The sequence below is a fragment of the Notothenia rossii genome, assembly GCF_949606895.1.
Source record: "Notothenia rossii genome assembly, chromosome: 10".
In the NCBI taxonomy this organism is placed as follows: Eukaryota; Metazoa; Chordata; class Actinopteri; order Perciformes; family Nototheniidae; genus Notothenia; species Notothenia rossii.
In genome coordinates this window covers 1,979,265-1,995,573 of record NC_136908.1, presented here as the reverse complement: position 1 = coordinate 1,995,573, position 16,309 = coordinate 1,979,265, and the positions used below count along the sequence as shown (strand labels likewise).

The following is a 16,309-nucleotide window of genomic DNA, read 5'->3' as shown; positions in this document are numbered from 1 at the left end:
CTTTATTTAAGATGAAGTGTTCGTTAGAGGTGTTGCAACATATTAGTATTTAGAATAATAGGGTCATATTGAATACCTTTGGTGAATCGTCTGATGTTGAGACAGCCCCAGACTGGATTCCCCTGAATAACACCTGCATGAATCGTACTTACTTTCATATCTCAATTATTTTTATTTGATTCAACTCTCTGTCGCTTTTGAGGCAGTAAAAGCTTTTGTGCTGCCTTGAAGGAGACAGAAAACTAGTTTGTTGTGCTGATCGCTGATGGTCACATCATCGATTCAGTCCAAGAGGTTTTCTAACCCGATAAATGAAGTTTCGTGAACATTCTCCACGCTGACAGCCTGAAGCAACTCTCGATGCGTGCTCTAAAAGCTGCTCGACTGAAAGACAAAAGCCAAACTCTAGTAAGTAAAGTAACCTGTCCTTTAAATCTTTGTCTCCTCGTCCCCCTCAGATCCTGCGCATCTGTACGCGCTACACCCCGGATCAGGACACCATGACCTTCTCCGACGGCCTGACTCTGAACCGCACTCAGATGCACAACGCCGGCTTCGGCCCGCTCACAGACCTCGTCTTCACCTTCGCTCACCAGCTGCTGCCCATCGAGATGGACGACACGGAGACAGGGCTACTGAGCGCCATCTGCCTCATCTCCGGAGGTATTTGAAGAGACACCACTCTCTATTGATTTGATTGATTCTACTATTTCAGGAAAGGACTCTTTAAAGTACGGACGCTACATACTGATATACACCTGAACATCAGCAGGAGAGGACTCTTTAAAGTACGGACGCTACATACTGATATACACCTGAACATCAGCAGGAGAGGACTCTTTAAAGTACGGACGCTACATACTGATATACACCTGAACACCAGCAGGAGAGGACTCTTTAAAGTACGGACGCTACATACTGATATACACCTGAACATCAGCAGGAGAGGACTCTTTAAAGTACGGACGCTACATACTGATATACACCTAAACATCAGCAGGAGAGGACTCTTTAAAGTAGATACACTACATACTGATATACACCTGAACATCATCAGGAGAGGACTCTTTAAAGTACGGACGCTACATACTGATATACACCTGAACACCAGCAGGAGAGGACTCTTTAAAGTACGGACGCTACATACTGATATACACCTGAACATCAGCAGGAGAGGACTCTTTAAAGTACGGACGCTACATACTGATATACACCTAAACATCAGCAGGAGAGGACTCTTTAAAGTAGATACACTACATACTGATATACACCTGAACATCAGCAGGAGAGGACTCTTTAAAGTAGAGACACTACATACTGATATACACCTGAACATCAGCAGGAGAGGACTCTTTAAAGTAGAGACACTACATACTGATATACACCTGAACATCAGCAGGAGAGGACTCTTTAAAGTAGAGACACTACATACTGATATACACCTGAACATCAGCAGGAGAGGACTCTTTAAAGTAGAGACACTACATACTGATATACACCTGAACATCAGCAGGAGAGGACTCTTTAAAGTAGAGACACGACATACTGATATACACCTGAACATCAACAGGAGAGGACTCTTTAAAGTAGAGACACTACATACTGATATACACCTGAACATCAGCAGGAGAGGACTCTTTAAAGTAGAGACACTACATACTGATATACACCTGAACATCAGCTGGAGAGGACTCTTTAAAGTAGAGACACTACATACTGATATACACCTGAACATCAGCAGGAGAGGACTCTTTAAAGTAGAGACACTACATACTGATATACACCTGAACATCAGCAGGAGAGGACTCTTTAAAGTAGAGACACTACATACTGATATACACCTGAACATCAGCAGGAGAGGACTCTTTAAAGTAGAGACACTACATACTGATATACACCTGAACATCAGCAGGAGGGGACTCTTTAAAGTAGAGACACAACATACTGATATACACCTGAACATCAGCAGGAGAGGACTCTTTAAAGTAGAAACACTACATACTGATATACACCTGAACATCAGCAGGAGAGGACTCTTTAAAGTAGATACACTACATACTGATATACACCTGAACATCAGCAGGAGAGGACTCTTTAAAGTAGAGACACTACATACTGATATACACCTGAACATCAGCAGGAGGGGACTCTTTAAAGTAGAGACACTACATACTGATATACACCTGAACATCAGCAGGAGAGGACTCTTTAAAGTAGAGACACTACATACTGATATACACCTGAATATCAGCAGGAGAGGACTCTTTAAAGTAGAGACACTACATACTGATATACACCTGAACATCAGCAGGAGAGGACTCTTTAAAGTAGAGACACTACATACTGATATACACCTGAACATCAGCAGGAGGGGACTCTTTAAAGTAGAGACACAACATACTGATATACACCTGAACATCAGCAGGAGAGGACTCTTTAAAGTAGAAACACAACATGCTGACATTACATTTCATTTAGCTGAGGCTTTTATCCAAAGCAACTTGCAATAAGTGCATTCGACCAAGAAGATACAACCTTGAAGAAAACAGAATCATATAAGTACATCAGGTTTCATAGAGCCAAACATTTCAAGTGCTACTCAACTGGCTTTAGATAAGCCAGCCCTTTATTAGTATATAAATGCTTTGTTAGTAATTCTATCTCTCGAAGTGAGATGAGTTTTCAGTCTGAAGAAGATGTGTAAGCTTTCTGCTGTCCTGATTTCAATGGGGAGCTCATTCCACCATTTTGGATCCAGGATAGCAAACCCACGTGTTTCTGCTGATGGGAACTTGGGTCCCCCTCGCAGTGCGGGTGCAGCGAGCTGATTGGCTGATGCAGAGTGGAGTGCACGTGCTGGGGTGTACGGTTTAACCATGTCCTGGATGTAGGAAGGGCCAGATCCATTCACAGCATGGTACGCAAGTACCAGTGTCTTGAAGTGGATTCTAGCAGTTACTGGAAGCCAGTGAAGGGAGCGGAGGAGCGGAGTGGTGTCCCGCCACGTATAAAATACGTACGATAGGTGTGTATACATATCATATCACATTTTGCTCTCAAATTGCAACAGGTTGATGCTTTTAACTTCAATATTTGAAAATAAATCTTCCCGGGGTAGCTTGCCCCCGGACCCCCCTAGAGCAGTGGTTCTCAACTGGTCAGGCCTCGAGACCCACTTTTTCCTTAGTCAATACATCGCGGCCCGAAATTTTGAACCACTCAAATCTATTCAACAAAAAAATTGTGCAGTAAAATATACTCTTTTCAGCAAACATTATTAATTAAAGTGAAGTACAGTGCATATCCCTTATATCCCTTCATAGAACTAAAGTATGCTTTTAAAAAATGTTTAATGAGATGATTGAATCAAAGCTGAACTGTATAAAAAGGCACACATGCTGAAAACCCACCCCCAGCAGGGGGGTCTGGGGGGATTCTCCCCCAGGAGATTTTTTGAAATACTAACATATAAACTACCCATTCTGGTACACTCTGAGAAGAAAATAAATAAATCTTTTACTACCCAACATATTCATAATATTTGATGCCATTGTTTGTTTTTCACTTTGTTCTGACATCTTGCTGCGAGAAGAGCAAAGAGGAGATAGTCTGTGTGACTTACTTTAAATTGTGGGTAAGGGTAGATAGCTCCCATTGTTCTGTGACCTGTCAATCATCAAACCGGGGGTCATATTTCATTATGTGTTCATCTGTATCTGAAGTTGTACCCATGGATGTATAAAGAATAGTTATACCGCAAAGTTATTCTCCGTGGGGACTTCCGGCAACAATCTTGATTCTGATTGGCCAGAAGACTCGAGAAAACATCAGCAAAGATGTTTTATTGAGTTTTCCAAACCGTTCATGGTCTCTGGTACTTTCAGTCCAACGCCTACTGCATGCACAGCGTTAGAAAATCGGGCCTTCAAAATAAAAGACTTTTTTTCCCTCAAAAAAAAAAAAGGAAATATTTTTTTTTCTTCACTCACACATCTGCGACCCACTTGAAACGGGCCCGGGTCGCGACCCACCAGTTGAAAACCACTGCCCTAGAGGATATAGGGTCCACACACCACCTATAAAAATAGCACTTGACCCCTGATTACACCTATATGCTGTGAGCTGATTATCGAGCCTTCATTGAAACAGTCGCGGGTACATTGTGTATTTGCGTGAGGAGTCTTGCAGTATAAAACTCAACTGTAGCGCTGGTGCATTAATGGGAAACCCTTCATGTTTGAGCACCCTCTATGAAACGTCAAGCTACCCCACAGCACCCCCAAAATAAATCTCTTGCGCCGCCACTGAGCCTGACTATTTGTGTTGGGGGGGGCCGACTTTTTTTTTTCTCCAAAGACAGCCTGACAGAAAAAGTTTGAGAACCACTGGATTCATCATTCACACATCAAAAAGGAACCCACGCACACACACGCAAACACGCACGCACACACACACACGCGCACGCACGCACACACCCAGACACACACACGCGCACATGCACGCACATACATGCACACACACATGTACACACACATGCACACACACACACACACACACACACGTTGCACACACACACGTTGCACACACACACACATGCACACACACACACACACACACACACACACACACACACACACACACACACACACACACACTGCACACACGTTGCACACACACACACACACACACACACACACACGTTGCACACACACACACACGCACGCACACACACACACACACACACACACACGCGCACATGCACGCACACACACACATACTTCTTCTCGATCACATTTCAGAAGCCGGTATTGGACTCCTTTACATTCCTCACACACCAAGTTTTACTCCTAAATGTTCCTCCTCTCTCCCACCTGTGGTCGCTGTCCGTCACCAGCTGGGTTTCATCCAACAATAAATATTTATCTATATTTATATTATAGCTCTTAATCCCCAGAGATATCACAGGCTGGTGCCTAACCCTGGACAGTGAGAGACACTCTGATTCAATCTGTCATCACACGTTACACTTTCTGCTGATCTCCACTCACACACTGCCCCCTGCTGGAGAAGTGTGTGTGGTGTCTGAATATATTCCCTTCTCTGTGTGTGTCACTCTTTAGTGTCCCCTGGTCTCCCAGCCGTGTGCGTCACTCCTTAGTGTCCCCTGGTCTCCCAGCTGTGTGCGTCACTCTTTAGTGTCCCCTGGTCTCCCAGCTGTGTGTGTCACTCTTTAGTGTCCCCTGGTCTCCCAGCTGTGTGTGTCACTCTTTAGTGTCCCCTGGTCTCCCAGCTGTGTGCGTTACTCTTTAGTGTCCCCTGGTCTCCCAGATGTGTGCTTCACTCTTTAGTATCCCCTGGTCTCCCAGCTGTGTGCGTCACTTTTGAGTGTCCCCTGGTCTCCAGCTGTGTGCGTCACTCTTTAGTGTCCCCTGGTCTCCAGCTGTGTGCGTCACTTTTTAGTGTCCCCTGGTCTCCAGCTGTGTGCGTCACTCTTTAGTGTCCCCTGGTCTCCAGCTGTGTGCGTCACTCTTTAGTGTCCCCTGGTCTCCCAGCTGTGTGTGTCACTCTTTAGTGTCCCCTGGTCTCCAACTGTGTGTGTCACTCTTTAGTGTCCCCTGGTCTCCAGCTGTGTGCGTCACTCTTTAGTGTCCCCTGGTCTCCAGCTGTGTGCATCACTCTTTAGTGTTCCCTGGTCCCCCAGCTGTGTGCATCACTCTTTAGTGTCCCCTGGTCTCCCAGCTGTGTGCATCACTCTTTAGTGTCTCCATGTCTCCTCAATTTGCTGGAGATGTTTCTTCATGTGGAACCTTTGTGTTTTTATATCTGCTTCCTTTCTGAAGCTGCAGTTTGTCCTGATGGAGAGGTTTAGGCCGTTGCAGCACGTTAGCCACTGTAGATCTGAATCCTCCTTTCGTTCCCTTATTAGAGTTGCTGCTTCCTGCTGTGTGACGCTTTAAGCCCTCCGTTATCAGAGCTTAACACTCAAAGCAGAGGATTGAAATGAGTTTCTGCTCAACTTTATCTCTTTGTCCTCATCTCTGCCGTCTGCAGAAAATAAGTCGACATGAAAAGATAAACTCTTCCTCTCAATCAGTCCGGCTTCACGCTGAGATTCATGAATCAGCCTGAAGCCCGTCTGCATCAGATACACTCACTCACTCGTCATGGTTCAATCTGCCTTGAGTTGGAGCTCAGATTGTTGAAGAGAAAGTGTGTGTGTGTGTGTGTGTGTGTGTGTGTGTGTGTGTGTGTGTGTGTGTGTGTGTGTGTGTGTGTGTGTGTGTGTGTGTGTGTGTGTGTGTGTGTGTGTGTGTGTGTGTGTGTGTGTGTCAGACCGCCAGGACCTGGAGGAACCCTCTAAAGTGGACGAGATGCAGGAGCCTCTTCTTGAAGCTCTGAAGATCTACGTGAGGAAGAGGAGGCCGAGCAAACCTCACATGTTCCCCAAAACCCTGATGAAGATCACCGACCTGCGGAGCATCAGCGCTAAAGGTACAGGAAACCCTCTTTCATCTGATGGGGGTCTGCAGGGGGGGCCTCTCACATCGGGGCGGGAGCTGAATCACCACGGGGCGTTTACAGCAGAACCCTGGAAACATGAGAGCAGGGAACCCCCACTACATATAACATGGAAGTGCATATTCAAATCTGTCAACAATAACAAGCTAGTTCCTATTGAATCTAAATGTATACACATCCATCTTTATGGTGCTCACTATACTAAACTATTAAATCAATAATTAGCTTAGCCAGACGTGGATTTGATCTGATGTCATTCAAGACAAAAAGTATATTTGAAGTATATTTAATCGAATCTATCAATCAATGTGTTTATATTTTAGAATAGTTTATTTCTACTCTTTTGATTTGTTATTGCTGCTGCAACCAAACCATTTCCCAAATTGGGATTAACGAAGTACATCTTATCTTATTTTATAAAATGAGATAAGACAAGATAAGGAAATGGTTACCAGAGTTACAAAGATACACTAAACACAGCAGCATGATAATACATCTGTACTCTCACAGAGTTAAATAACTCCAGGAAACAGAGACGTCGTTCATGTGACCGAAATCAAACACTGACCAAAACACAGACTGGCTTTTCATTTGAATCATGTTGCTGTTTTAATATTTATTTATTTTCTTTAATTCAATTTTATCATGTTTTATCAAACCACTGTAAAGCGTCTTTAAAATTAAATGTATTATTATTATTATTATTATTATTATTAATGTAAATATTAACAGTTTTTAGTGGTGGCAGATACGTAATTGCACGTTTTTTTGCGTATAACTAAACACATGAAGTGCACCACGGGTAACTATTTACAGCCTTCATGTCAGGGAGGGTGTGGCGCAGTGGGTTGTGCGTTGGTGTTGGGATCGGGGAGCACAGGTTCAAACCCCACTGCAGTCAGCATGTCGTTGTGTCCCTGAGACACTTCACCCCAAAGTGCTCCTGTGGGGATTGTCCACAGTATTGAGTATGTTAGTTGCTTTGGATAAAAGCGTCTAACAAGTAACTTGTCATCGTTTGATTCTTTCGTGTCAGAAATGTGTTGGGCTTCATTTAAAGGTGACCTATCATGCAAAATGCACTTTTGTCTTTTCTACATGAATATGTGTCCCCGGTGTTCCAGGGAACTCACCAAGTGTCAGAAAACACAACCCTCTCTATTTTCCTCCATACCCAAATCTATTAAAAAGGGGCTGCAACGGATCTGATAGACTGATCCAGATTTGAACACTTCTATGACGTCACAGAAGTGGCGCTACGGCTATTGGGCTAACTCCACCAATCAGGAGGAGACAGCCACGGACATTGCCGTTGGAAAGCGCTGGAGACGCTGTAGTACATATGCCAGGCCTGTAGATGGTGCTGTTCTCACAGAATCAGCCCATGATGCAAAGACAGTGTTAAATTGAGCAAAATGAGGAATGGCTAAAATGCATCTGTTTGACATTTTGAAAAATGAAAAGTATAAATATGCCTTATATAGGTATGGTCCTACACTATATTATTCACATATAGCATGATAGGTCCACTTTAAAAGAAATTGTAATGTCTTCCTCTTTGATGCCATTAGAAATGTTGTGACCACATAGTTTTATGCAAAAACTACAAAACTAATAATAATAACTTCTTTATCTTAACCCCTCTTCTTCTGCCCTCCTCGTTGTCTTGCAGGCGCCGAGCGGGTCATCTCTCTGAAGATGGAGATTCCCGGTTCGATGCCGCCGCTCATCCAGGAGATGTTGGAGAACTCGGAGGGTCAGGACGGCTCGAGCGGCGGGGAGAAGAGCTCCGGGGGCGGGAAGAAAGGAGGGAAGAAGGGCAAGAAAAACAGCGGGAAGAGCAGCAGCAAGGGCGGCAAGAAGAAGAGCGAAACCCCGGCTAAAGAGGAAGAGGAGGAGGAGGAAGAAACTCCTCGGAGAAACGAAACTCCCAACGAAAAAACCGCTGAATCGCCGGAGTTTCCGGACACCGAAGAGGCTTTTCCGCCCGGAGACAAGTCCTAAAAAAAGTCTCTTTCTGACTTTCCTTTGCCCAGAAAGGAGCATCCTAGCAAGGCTTCCCTCCTAGCAAGGCTTCCCTCCTTGCTAGGCTTCCCTCCTTGCTAGGTATCTTTACTTCTATTCCCCTTAAAAAGAAGACATGGGAGGCCTCGTGTGAATCATTTGGACTCGGTGTTTTGGACGAAGAAGTAAGAGGAGATTCCCCTCAGGTCTCCTTTGTAAACCCTAATGCATGATGGGAGATTGATGAGTGAATTTAACCCTGTATTGACGGCACACACGTTGTAAATACCATCGGACGGAGTCTCTGTTTCTATGATGGATTTTGTGGTGCTTTTTAATCATTGTCTTAAATATTATCTCTGAGGCGAGCGGGACTGACAGCGGTCCTTTCCGGAGAAGTTATCTAGAATGTTATTGCTTATAGACATTACGGAATATTTTATATTTGTCTTGCTATATTTAAAAAAATGTTTTCCGTCTTTTTTAACCCGTCATGAATCCGCCAGAATGCAAAGCTCCTCTCGAGCTCAACAACAGCCTTCGATACGCACTCATCAGAGTTCAGAGGAATGAACGGCTGTGACCTTTGTTAACCTTTAACCTTTAACCTTTAACCCCGACCATGATCCAACTCTAACTGTGTCGCACTTTATTATCACCGTCTGGTCGGTTAGGAGGTTAAACAAACCGATGCTACGCTAACTCATCCGGTTAACTCGTCTGAAGGGTCTGCGTTCGTCCTGATCTGGTTCAGAGCATGATGAGTTGTTCTGTGGAAAGAGGAGCGTTACCAGGGAAACGAATCAATTAGAGATTCTGAGGAATGCAGTTCAAACGGACGTCATGCACTTACACCATTGACCTGAATAAATCACGACCGAAACCTTCAAAAAAAGCCCTAAACTGTAGTTTTTTGCATCAGAGTTGAGGCTTTTATGTCACACAATAATATCCTATATTACTAGAAATGCTATGTTTTGATTTTGAGATCTCAGAAATTATTTTGATGAGTATATACGTAGAGATGTAACGATATATCGCGATAAATAAATGTCTCAATACCGTTGTGAGACTGACCAAATCTACCACGATTTAAAAAGATATATTTCTTTTTTTTCTTTAAATAACTTTTTTTTAAAACCTTTATTGAACCAGATGGCCCCAATTAGATCATCGATCTCTTTTTCAAGGGAGACCTGTCCAACATGGCAGCATGTAGGTTACAACATGAACATAAAACAACAGATAACACAAAAGGACATGGTATTTCCACGGCTACATGTACACACCTAGAGACATTGAGAAGTACCAAAAGTATATTTATATCTGGCCCTGTCAATAAGCCTCACCTTCTTGGTAAACACGGTATTGTTTTTGAAGAGGTGGAGAGACAATGCACAGTTTGATCCACTGCTGTCACCCATGGCCAAAGCATATCTCTCTGTCCCGGCAACATCAGTACCAAGCAAGAGAGTTTTTTCCACAGCAGGGGATATGTAGGATATTGTAAACGCCCAAACATCCCAGCTCCTACCTGGAAATGTGGACATGCTCATATTCCTAAAAGATAACCTTGATGGTGCTGAGTGAGTGAGTGAGTTAGTGAGTGAGTTAGAGTTGAGTGAAACTTGATTCATTCTATTGCAGGGTCTGATTATTATATTGTTGACACTTTAAAATACTACTATCCTACTAAAATGCTGTACGAATCAGATTTATTATTTCATAAAGAAAAAAAAATTAAAGTAAAAAAAAAAAAAAAATCACATTTTTTTCCTTTATTTTTCAATATCACGATAAATATTGTGCCGTGGACTTTTTATTGCGATAATATCGTACCGTGAGTTTTTGGTATCGTTACATCCCTAGTGTATAGTCTTATCAAACCAATATACATCTCTTTAGAGGAGCGGTCGTTACCAGGGAAAGGAATCAATTATTAGAGAATACTGAGGAACACAGTTCAAACGGGCGTCATGCACTTACATTACTGATGTTCAAACCTGGATAAATCGCGACCACAACGTTCAAAAAAAGAACTAAACTAGGTTTTTCTTGCAGCATTTGTGTTGATTTTCTGTCACACAATAATGTTCTATATTACTAGAAATGCTATGCTTCGTTTTTGAGATCTCAGCAATGATTTTGATGAGTAATAAAAACCTACATAAATCATGGCAGAAAGAATGACCCACATTTGAATACAATGACAGCTCTCTTTTGCTGCTTTACGTCACTCGCTTGCAGTGCTACCATTTCAAACTCTCACCACTTGCTTTGAGGAGCACAGTGGAAGTGAAACTGATAGAAATCATCAACTGCAGCCCTTTGGTTCCTTTAGATCACATGAAGGCGTGTTCTCTGTTAGCTCGCAGCGCTACGTCGGTGTTGGTACGTGTGATCGCAGCCCGCTATGACTTGATGATAATAATAATAATAGTTTTTATTTATATAGCGCTTTTCATGAACTCAAAGACGCCTAATTGACTGATGACCTGATGAGTGTGTATCCTTCACTAACAGCATTTCAACCTGGGCTCCACCACACACTCTCTGTGACGCCTTACGAGCAGAACCTCCCCTCTCCTCTTAGAAGTGTCTTTTAGAAACCGCTGAGCAGACGGAGGGAAACGCAACCCTTACAAAACATTCTGATAACCGGGACGATTGTACACTGACGTAGAAACGTAGAAACGTAGAAGCACACAGCCTCGATCCTCGGACCGTTTGAGAAACATTTACACGATGGAGAAGCTTCTCTACAAACACAGCTCTATATCACTGAGAGGCGGGGAAAGTGGAAGATAGCAACACAATATGAACAACAGAGGTGGGAGAAGTACTCGAGTAGAAGTACTCAGATGTTGTACTTGAGTAAAAGTAGAAGTACTCAGATGTTGTACTTGAGTAAAAGTAGAAGTACTCAGATCTTGTACTTCAGTAAAAGTAGAAGTACTCAGATCTTGTGGTAAAAGTAGAAGTACTCAGATCTTGTACTTGAGTAAAAGTAGAAAAGTACACCATGTACCTCTGAAGTGTAGAGGAGTAACACTCTACTTAAGTACAGTTCTTGAGTACATCTACTTAGTTACTTCCCACCTCTCCCGACCAATAGGAAGAGGTGATATCTCCTCCTCTCACAGGACCCCCCCCCCCCCCCCCCCCCCCCCCCCTCTCTGCTGCTGAAACATCTGGAAATACCTGAAGCTCAGATGTAAAGACATGAAGCACAAGAGAATATTAAAACCCGAAAGCTTTGGAAATGCTTCCTCACTGCTGACGGAGAGAAGCAGGAAGAAGACTCAGTGACACGTGGAGGTGTTTGTGCCGAGGGTTCAATTGGGTTCATCTGAATTGAAAGATGTTCAGTTAACGATTATTAGTCAGATCTTTCGTCATTAGTTTTTCTTTTTTTCGACATACTTAATGACTTTTTCATGATATTTTTTCACACGTTATTTTATTTATTTTTAAGGTATTTTTTGGGATATGTAAAATTATTAAAAAAATTCCAGAATATTTTTTAATTGAATATACTTTGACTGTCATAGGATATTTTTCCAAAAGCTATACTATGACTATTTTTCATTTTTTTCGACATACTTAAAAAACAATTTTAAAATACTTTTAGACAAGTGTTTTTCAACTTAATATTCTTTGACTTTTTAACACTCTTTGCTGTGAATGTTCTGACATTTCTTGACGTACTATATTAGGATTTATTATACATATATATGAAGTTTTTTCTGGAGGTCAGTCAAATCACTTTCGTTACTAGTATGGATAAGAAAATATGAATCCCACAAGACAAAGGTCGCATTTCACAATACCGCTTTTAATGTGAATTACTTTCTTCAATAAGTCGTAGAGAGTCAGGTTGATTTTGGACGCCGTTATATTTAAACTTTAGCCGAATTTTCAAAGTGGAGCTTGTTGACACTGCAGCTGATAAATCACTAAGCTTCTCAGAAACAGATTCAAATTGAAAACCTGGCACAAACATCTCAGTGACGCGGTCTCAGTGAGTCATTCAGCTTCTTGCATTTTGATCCAAAACAGAGAGTAAGTCACCCTTTAGGGCAGTGAGGGGCTCTGGGTCGCAGCAGCACATATTAATAAGAAGAAATAAAACTCATCTGCAATCCATTCCTGCTCAGAAATACATATCATAAGGGAAACCAGAGCAGACCTTTATTTAACCGTTTGAATGTGAATAATGTCAGAATGCAGTGTTACGGAAACTAGAAAGGCTCCCTCTCTGTTCTCCTGGCGAGAGAGGGAGGGAGCCATCTTTGGTGTTTTTATTTTTATTTGAAGCTGGAAAACAGCCCAACGAATGTTCACCCCCGACCCCTGAACGCAGCAGGGACGACTCCTCTGTTCCTGCAGCAAACAAACTCCACGATGCTGAATTTGACTCTTGTTTTCTGTTGAATGTTGTACCGACGTAACTGTAATACTCTACTATCTAGCTCACTGCGGAGGTGTTATATAAGTGATGTTTGCTTTGCATTACAACTGGCAGCTCTGTGGGGAAAAGACCTTTCAAGTCGTCCTTGGGAACTCACGTCCAAGTGTACAAAAGATAAAGAAGAATGGAGGAGGAGGAGGAGGAGGAGGAGGAGGAGGAACTGGATTTTGGAGAGCTGATTTGGGACGGACATGAAGGAAATGGACATCATGTTTTTGTTCCTGTTTCATGTCTAACAACAGAGCCTCCATCTCAACCAGGGAGCCAATCAGCTGTCAATCAATCAAACCCAATCAATAGACAGCGATTTGGTGAACAGGTCCACTAAGGAGCCAGGGTTATACCGACATGTGGGGCGGAGAACTGATCCTTTTTAGACGATAAAGGGATCTTCTTCACATGAAATCTATTATACAGCAATATGCATTTATTCCAAGTTGGAATACATTTAGCATTTTTTAAAGGGTTTTAGGTGAATTTATAGAATTTATTTGAGCTTTTGAATGCCACAAAATAATAAATATGTATTTGAAATACTACAGGAAGCGTAGGGTTGAAAGTTATATGTAAAAATGTGCATGTTTTGTTGATAAAGTTAAAATAAAAGTCCCTGTTATTCTTATACATTTTTATTATTTTAAGCAAACTACTGTCCGTTGCTAGCCCTTTTATAAATTCATGTTACATATATTTAATGGCTTGTTTCCTTCTCGGCAGAATTATATGTATTTATCTGTTTTATTCAAATTTTAATGTCAACAATTTATTAACAAATGTAAAAAAAAAGTGAAATTCCCATTTTTGACTCAATTTTCAATTCAATTTTGTATGACAATAATTCAAACACAAAAGCATCCCATAATAGGTTTAATCTCAGCCCCACATGTCGGTCTAACCCAGGATTAAACATCGTTCCTTCACCACGTGAACCTCAGAACCAATCACAACGCTCTGTTGTTGTCCAGTCGCCTTCTTTCCACCGATCACACGCAGTGTTGTACAGTCCTGTTACTATGAGACATGATGCTCACGTCCGATTGGGCATGAGGGTAGAAGGGGCGGGGCTTGTTTGCTCTCTGCTGCCCTCCCATTGGCTGAAATGGTTTTACCTGTTTCAGCTGTCCATTTTAAATACTGTCTCTGTTTGTACATTAACATAATGCTTTTTATGTTCATATACTGTTAAACTTTACCATGAACTGTCCTGGCAAAGTAATAAAATATATTTATTTTAAAAAATACTTGTGTGTGAATCTATAATGTGGCGTCCAATCAGAGGAGAGAATCACATCTTTAATAATGTGTGCAGTATAGTGTATTTTATAGTATATTGTGCAGACAAATTGAAAAGTCGTAATATGGTAAGTTGAAGAATAATGAACAAAGGTTTGGTTTAGTAGGTCACATATTTTAAAACATAGTATATGTCTAACATCTTTAAAAAGTCATAGTATAGTATGTCGAATATTGTTTAAAAATATGTGGTGTAGTCAAATTCCCTTTAGAAAGTCACAGGGTGTTTCTCAATGTCGAGGACGCTTCCTTGGTAGGACATGTCCCTCCGAGTCAGGTGAGTGTGTGAGTGAGTGTCTGTGTGAGTGTGATTTTTTGTAGAGACCTTCTGACTTGGCAAAAATGATCAAAATGAGTTGTGCAGTGTTTATATATCTGTTGTGGAGGATATCATGAAGCCTTGTTCCGATAAAAAAAAAAAAAACAGCGTAGTTATTATATAATTTGAACTTGAACCGGGTCACGGGAGACCCGAACACAACGTAAGGGTTAAACTAAAAACTAAGTCTCTCATGATTGATATATCACAATAAGAAATGATTTCCGTGTGACGGCAAGTGATAACGTTCTCCTCTGCGTAATTTAGAGTCATGAAATAATCAGGCGGACACATCGTGGACATTTCATCGTTTACTTCATGTTCAAAAAGTTACATAGTATTTTAACAATTAAAGAGTGCTAAAGCACCGCTGTCTAAACTTCTAAAAGCCGCTTCGGACAAATACGGAACATTTCAATGAGCAATAAAAAAAGAAACCTGTATATGTATAAGAAAAAGTGTAAAACAACCACACGTTAAAAATCATTGAACGTCACCATTAATGGAAATAAAACGAAGGAGGAAATGTACAAAAGTCTGTGGGGGGGGGGGGAACACAAGGTTGGGGGGGTGGAATGTGTTTGAAGTGTGTGTTTAATCGAACATGTCGTCGTCGTCTTCTTCTTCTGGGTTATCTGAATCCACAAAGTAACTCACTTCCTTCTTGGCTCGACCCGGACGGTTTGCAGACGAGACGCTCAGGAAGTGATCGTCTTCATCGTCTGACGGAGGTTTCTGAGGCTTCTGCACAACAAGGAAACACGTTATAAATATACTGTCTGCTATAAAGTACCATGTCTGAGGCTTCTTCACAACACACAAGGAAACACGCAGTAATCAGCAGCGAACCGATTCAACACGTGTATTTCGGTTTATTCACGGCATTCTTTTTGTTATTCTACAGTATTGTTGTTTTAGAGTTATTTGTTAATGTAACCCAATTTGTGTTCTTTGAAATTGAAAAGCATATCGCATTGTGTTTGTTACTGTCGTTGCAGTTGTATATGTCTTCAGTGTAATTTGGCTTGGCTTCCTGTTTATGGACATGCTTTTATTTTGAAGGAGAGGTAGCGCTGTTGACAGGAAGTTGTTGTTGCTATGGAAACAACGTGACGGAGATTAACGGAGAAAAGTAATATCTACATATAAAGACGGAGAAAGTAAACGATAACGTTTATGGTTAAGTGTTAGCACCCCCCGAAGAGGCACAAGCTCTTACGTTGATATTGGAGATTTCAATGAATTCAATTTGAGAAAAAAAACGGGGAAAAAACTAACAAAACGAATATCCGAATAACGAAATTGAAATCCGAATAGTACTCCAACGAACGAATATTCGAATATTCGGGTACAGCCCTACCTGATAAAGAGCTGTATAAGTACAGAACCAAATATAAAGCCAAAATGCAAAAACACAAACACTGCCGGAGAAAACTCACTTTGCCGACCGGTGTCCTCTCCTTCTTCATGGGACTGTACTCGTCTTCAGACCCGGAGCCCTTCCTCTTCCTCCCCCTGCCTCTCCCTGCACCACCTGGATAAACACAGACCAAACCGTTAAAGGACTTTTAAATGTTGTGTTCATTATTTGAATAAGACAGACAGCGCACTGTACCTTTAGGAGCTGAAGCTGATGCTGCTGCTGGTTTCTTGGACCCGGTGTCAGAGTCCGAGTCGAAGATGGATTTATCAGCTTTCTTTGC

General features: G+C 41.8%; 2 protein-coding genes across 4 annotated transcripts in view; one reads left to right on the top strand and one right to left on the bottom strand.

The window, feature by feature from the left end:
- Positions 1 to 11,378, top strand: part of LOC307022899 (retinoic acid receptor beta-like) — a 205,629-nt gene extending 194,251 nt beyond the window's left edge. For all 3 annotated transcript variants that reach the window (XM_079655808.1, XM_079655810.1, XM_079655809.1), the window contains 3 exons: positions 459 to 663; positions 6,334 to 6,492; positions 8,192 to 11,378. In XM_079655808.1, the coding sequence (XP_079511934.1) occupies positions 459 to 663; positions 6,334 to 6,492; positions 8,192 to 8,523 (696 nt within the window). In that variant the 3' untranslated portion in view covers positions 8,524 to 11,378. The remainder of the gene's footprint in view (positions 1 to 458; positions 664 to 6,333; positions 6,493 to 8,191) is intronic.
- A 3,526-nt stretch (positions 11,379 to 14,904) lies between these two features.
- The window catches only part of LOC307022054 (DNA topoisomerase 2-beta-like), a gene marked incomplete at its 5' end in the record, with an annotated part of 6,147 nt that continues 4,742 nt past the window's right edge, over positions 14,905 to 16,309 (bottom strand). The window contains 3 exons of the mRNA XM_079654628.1: positions 14,905 to 15,350; positions 16,046 to 16,140; positions 16,222 to 16,309. The exon at positions 16,222 to 16,309 is cut by the window's right edge and continues 62 nt beyond it. Of these exons, the coding sequence (XP_079510754.1) occupies positions 15,201 to 15,350; positions 16,046 to 16,140; positions 16,222 to 16,309 (333 nt within the window). The 3' untranslated portion in view covers positions 14,905 to 15,200. The remainder of the gene's footprint in view (positions 15,351 to 16,045; positions 16,141 to 16,221) is intronic.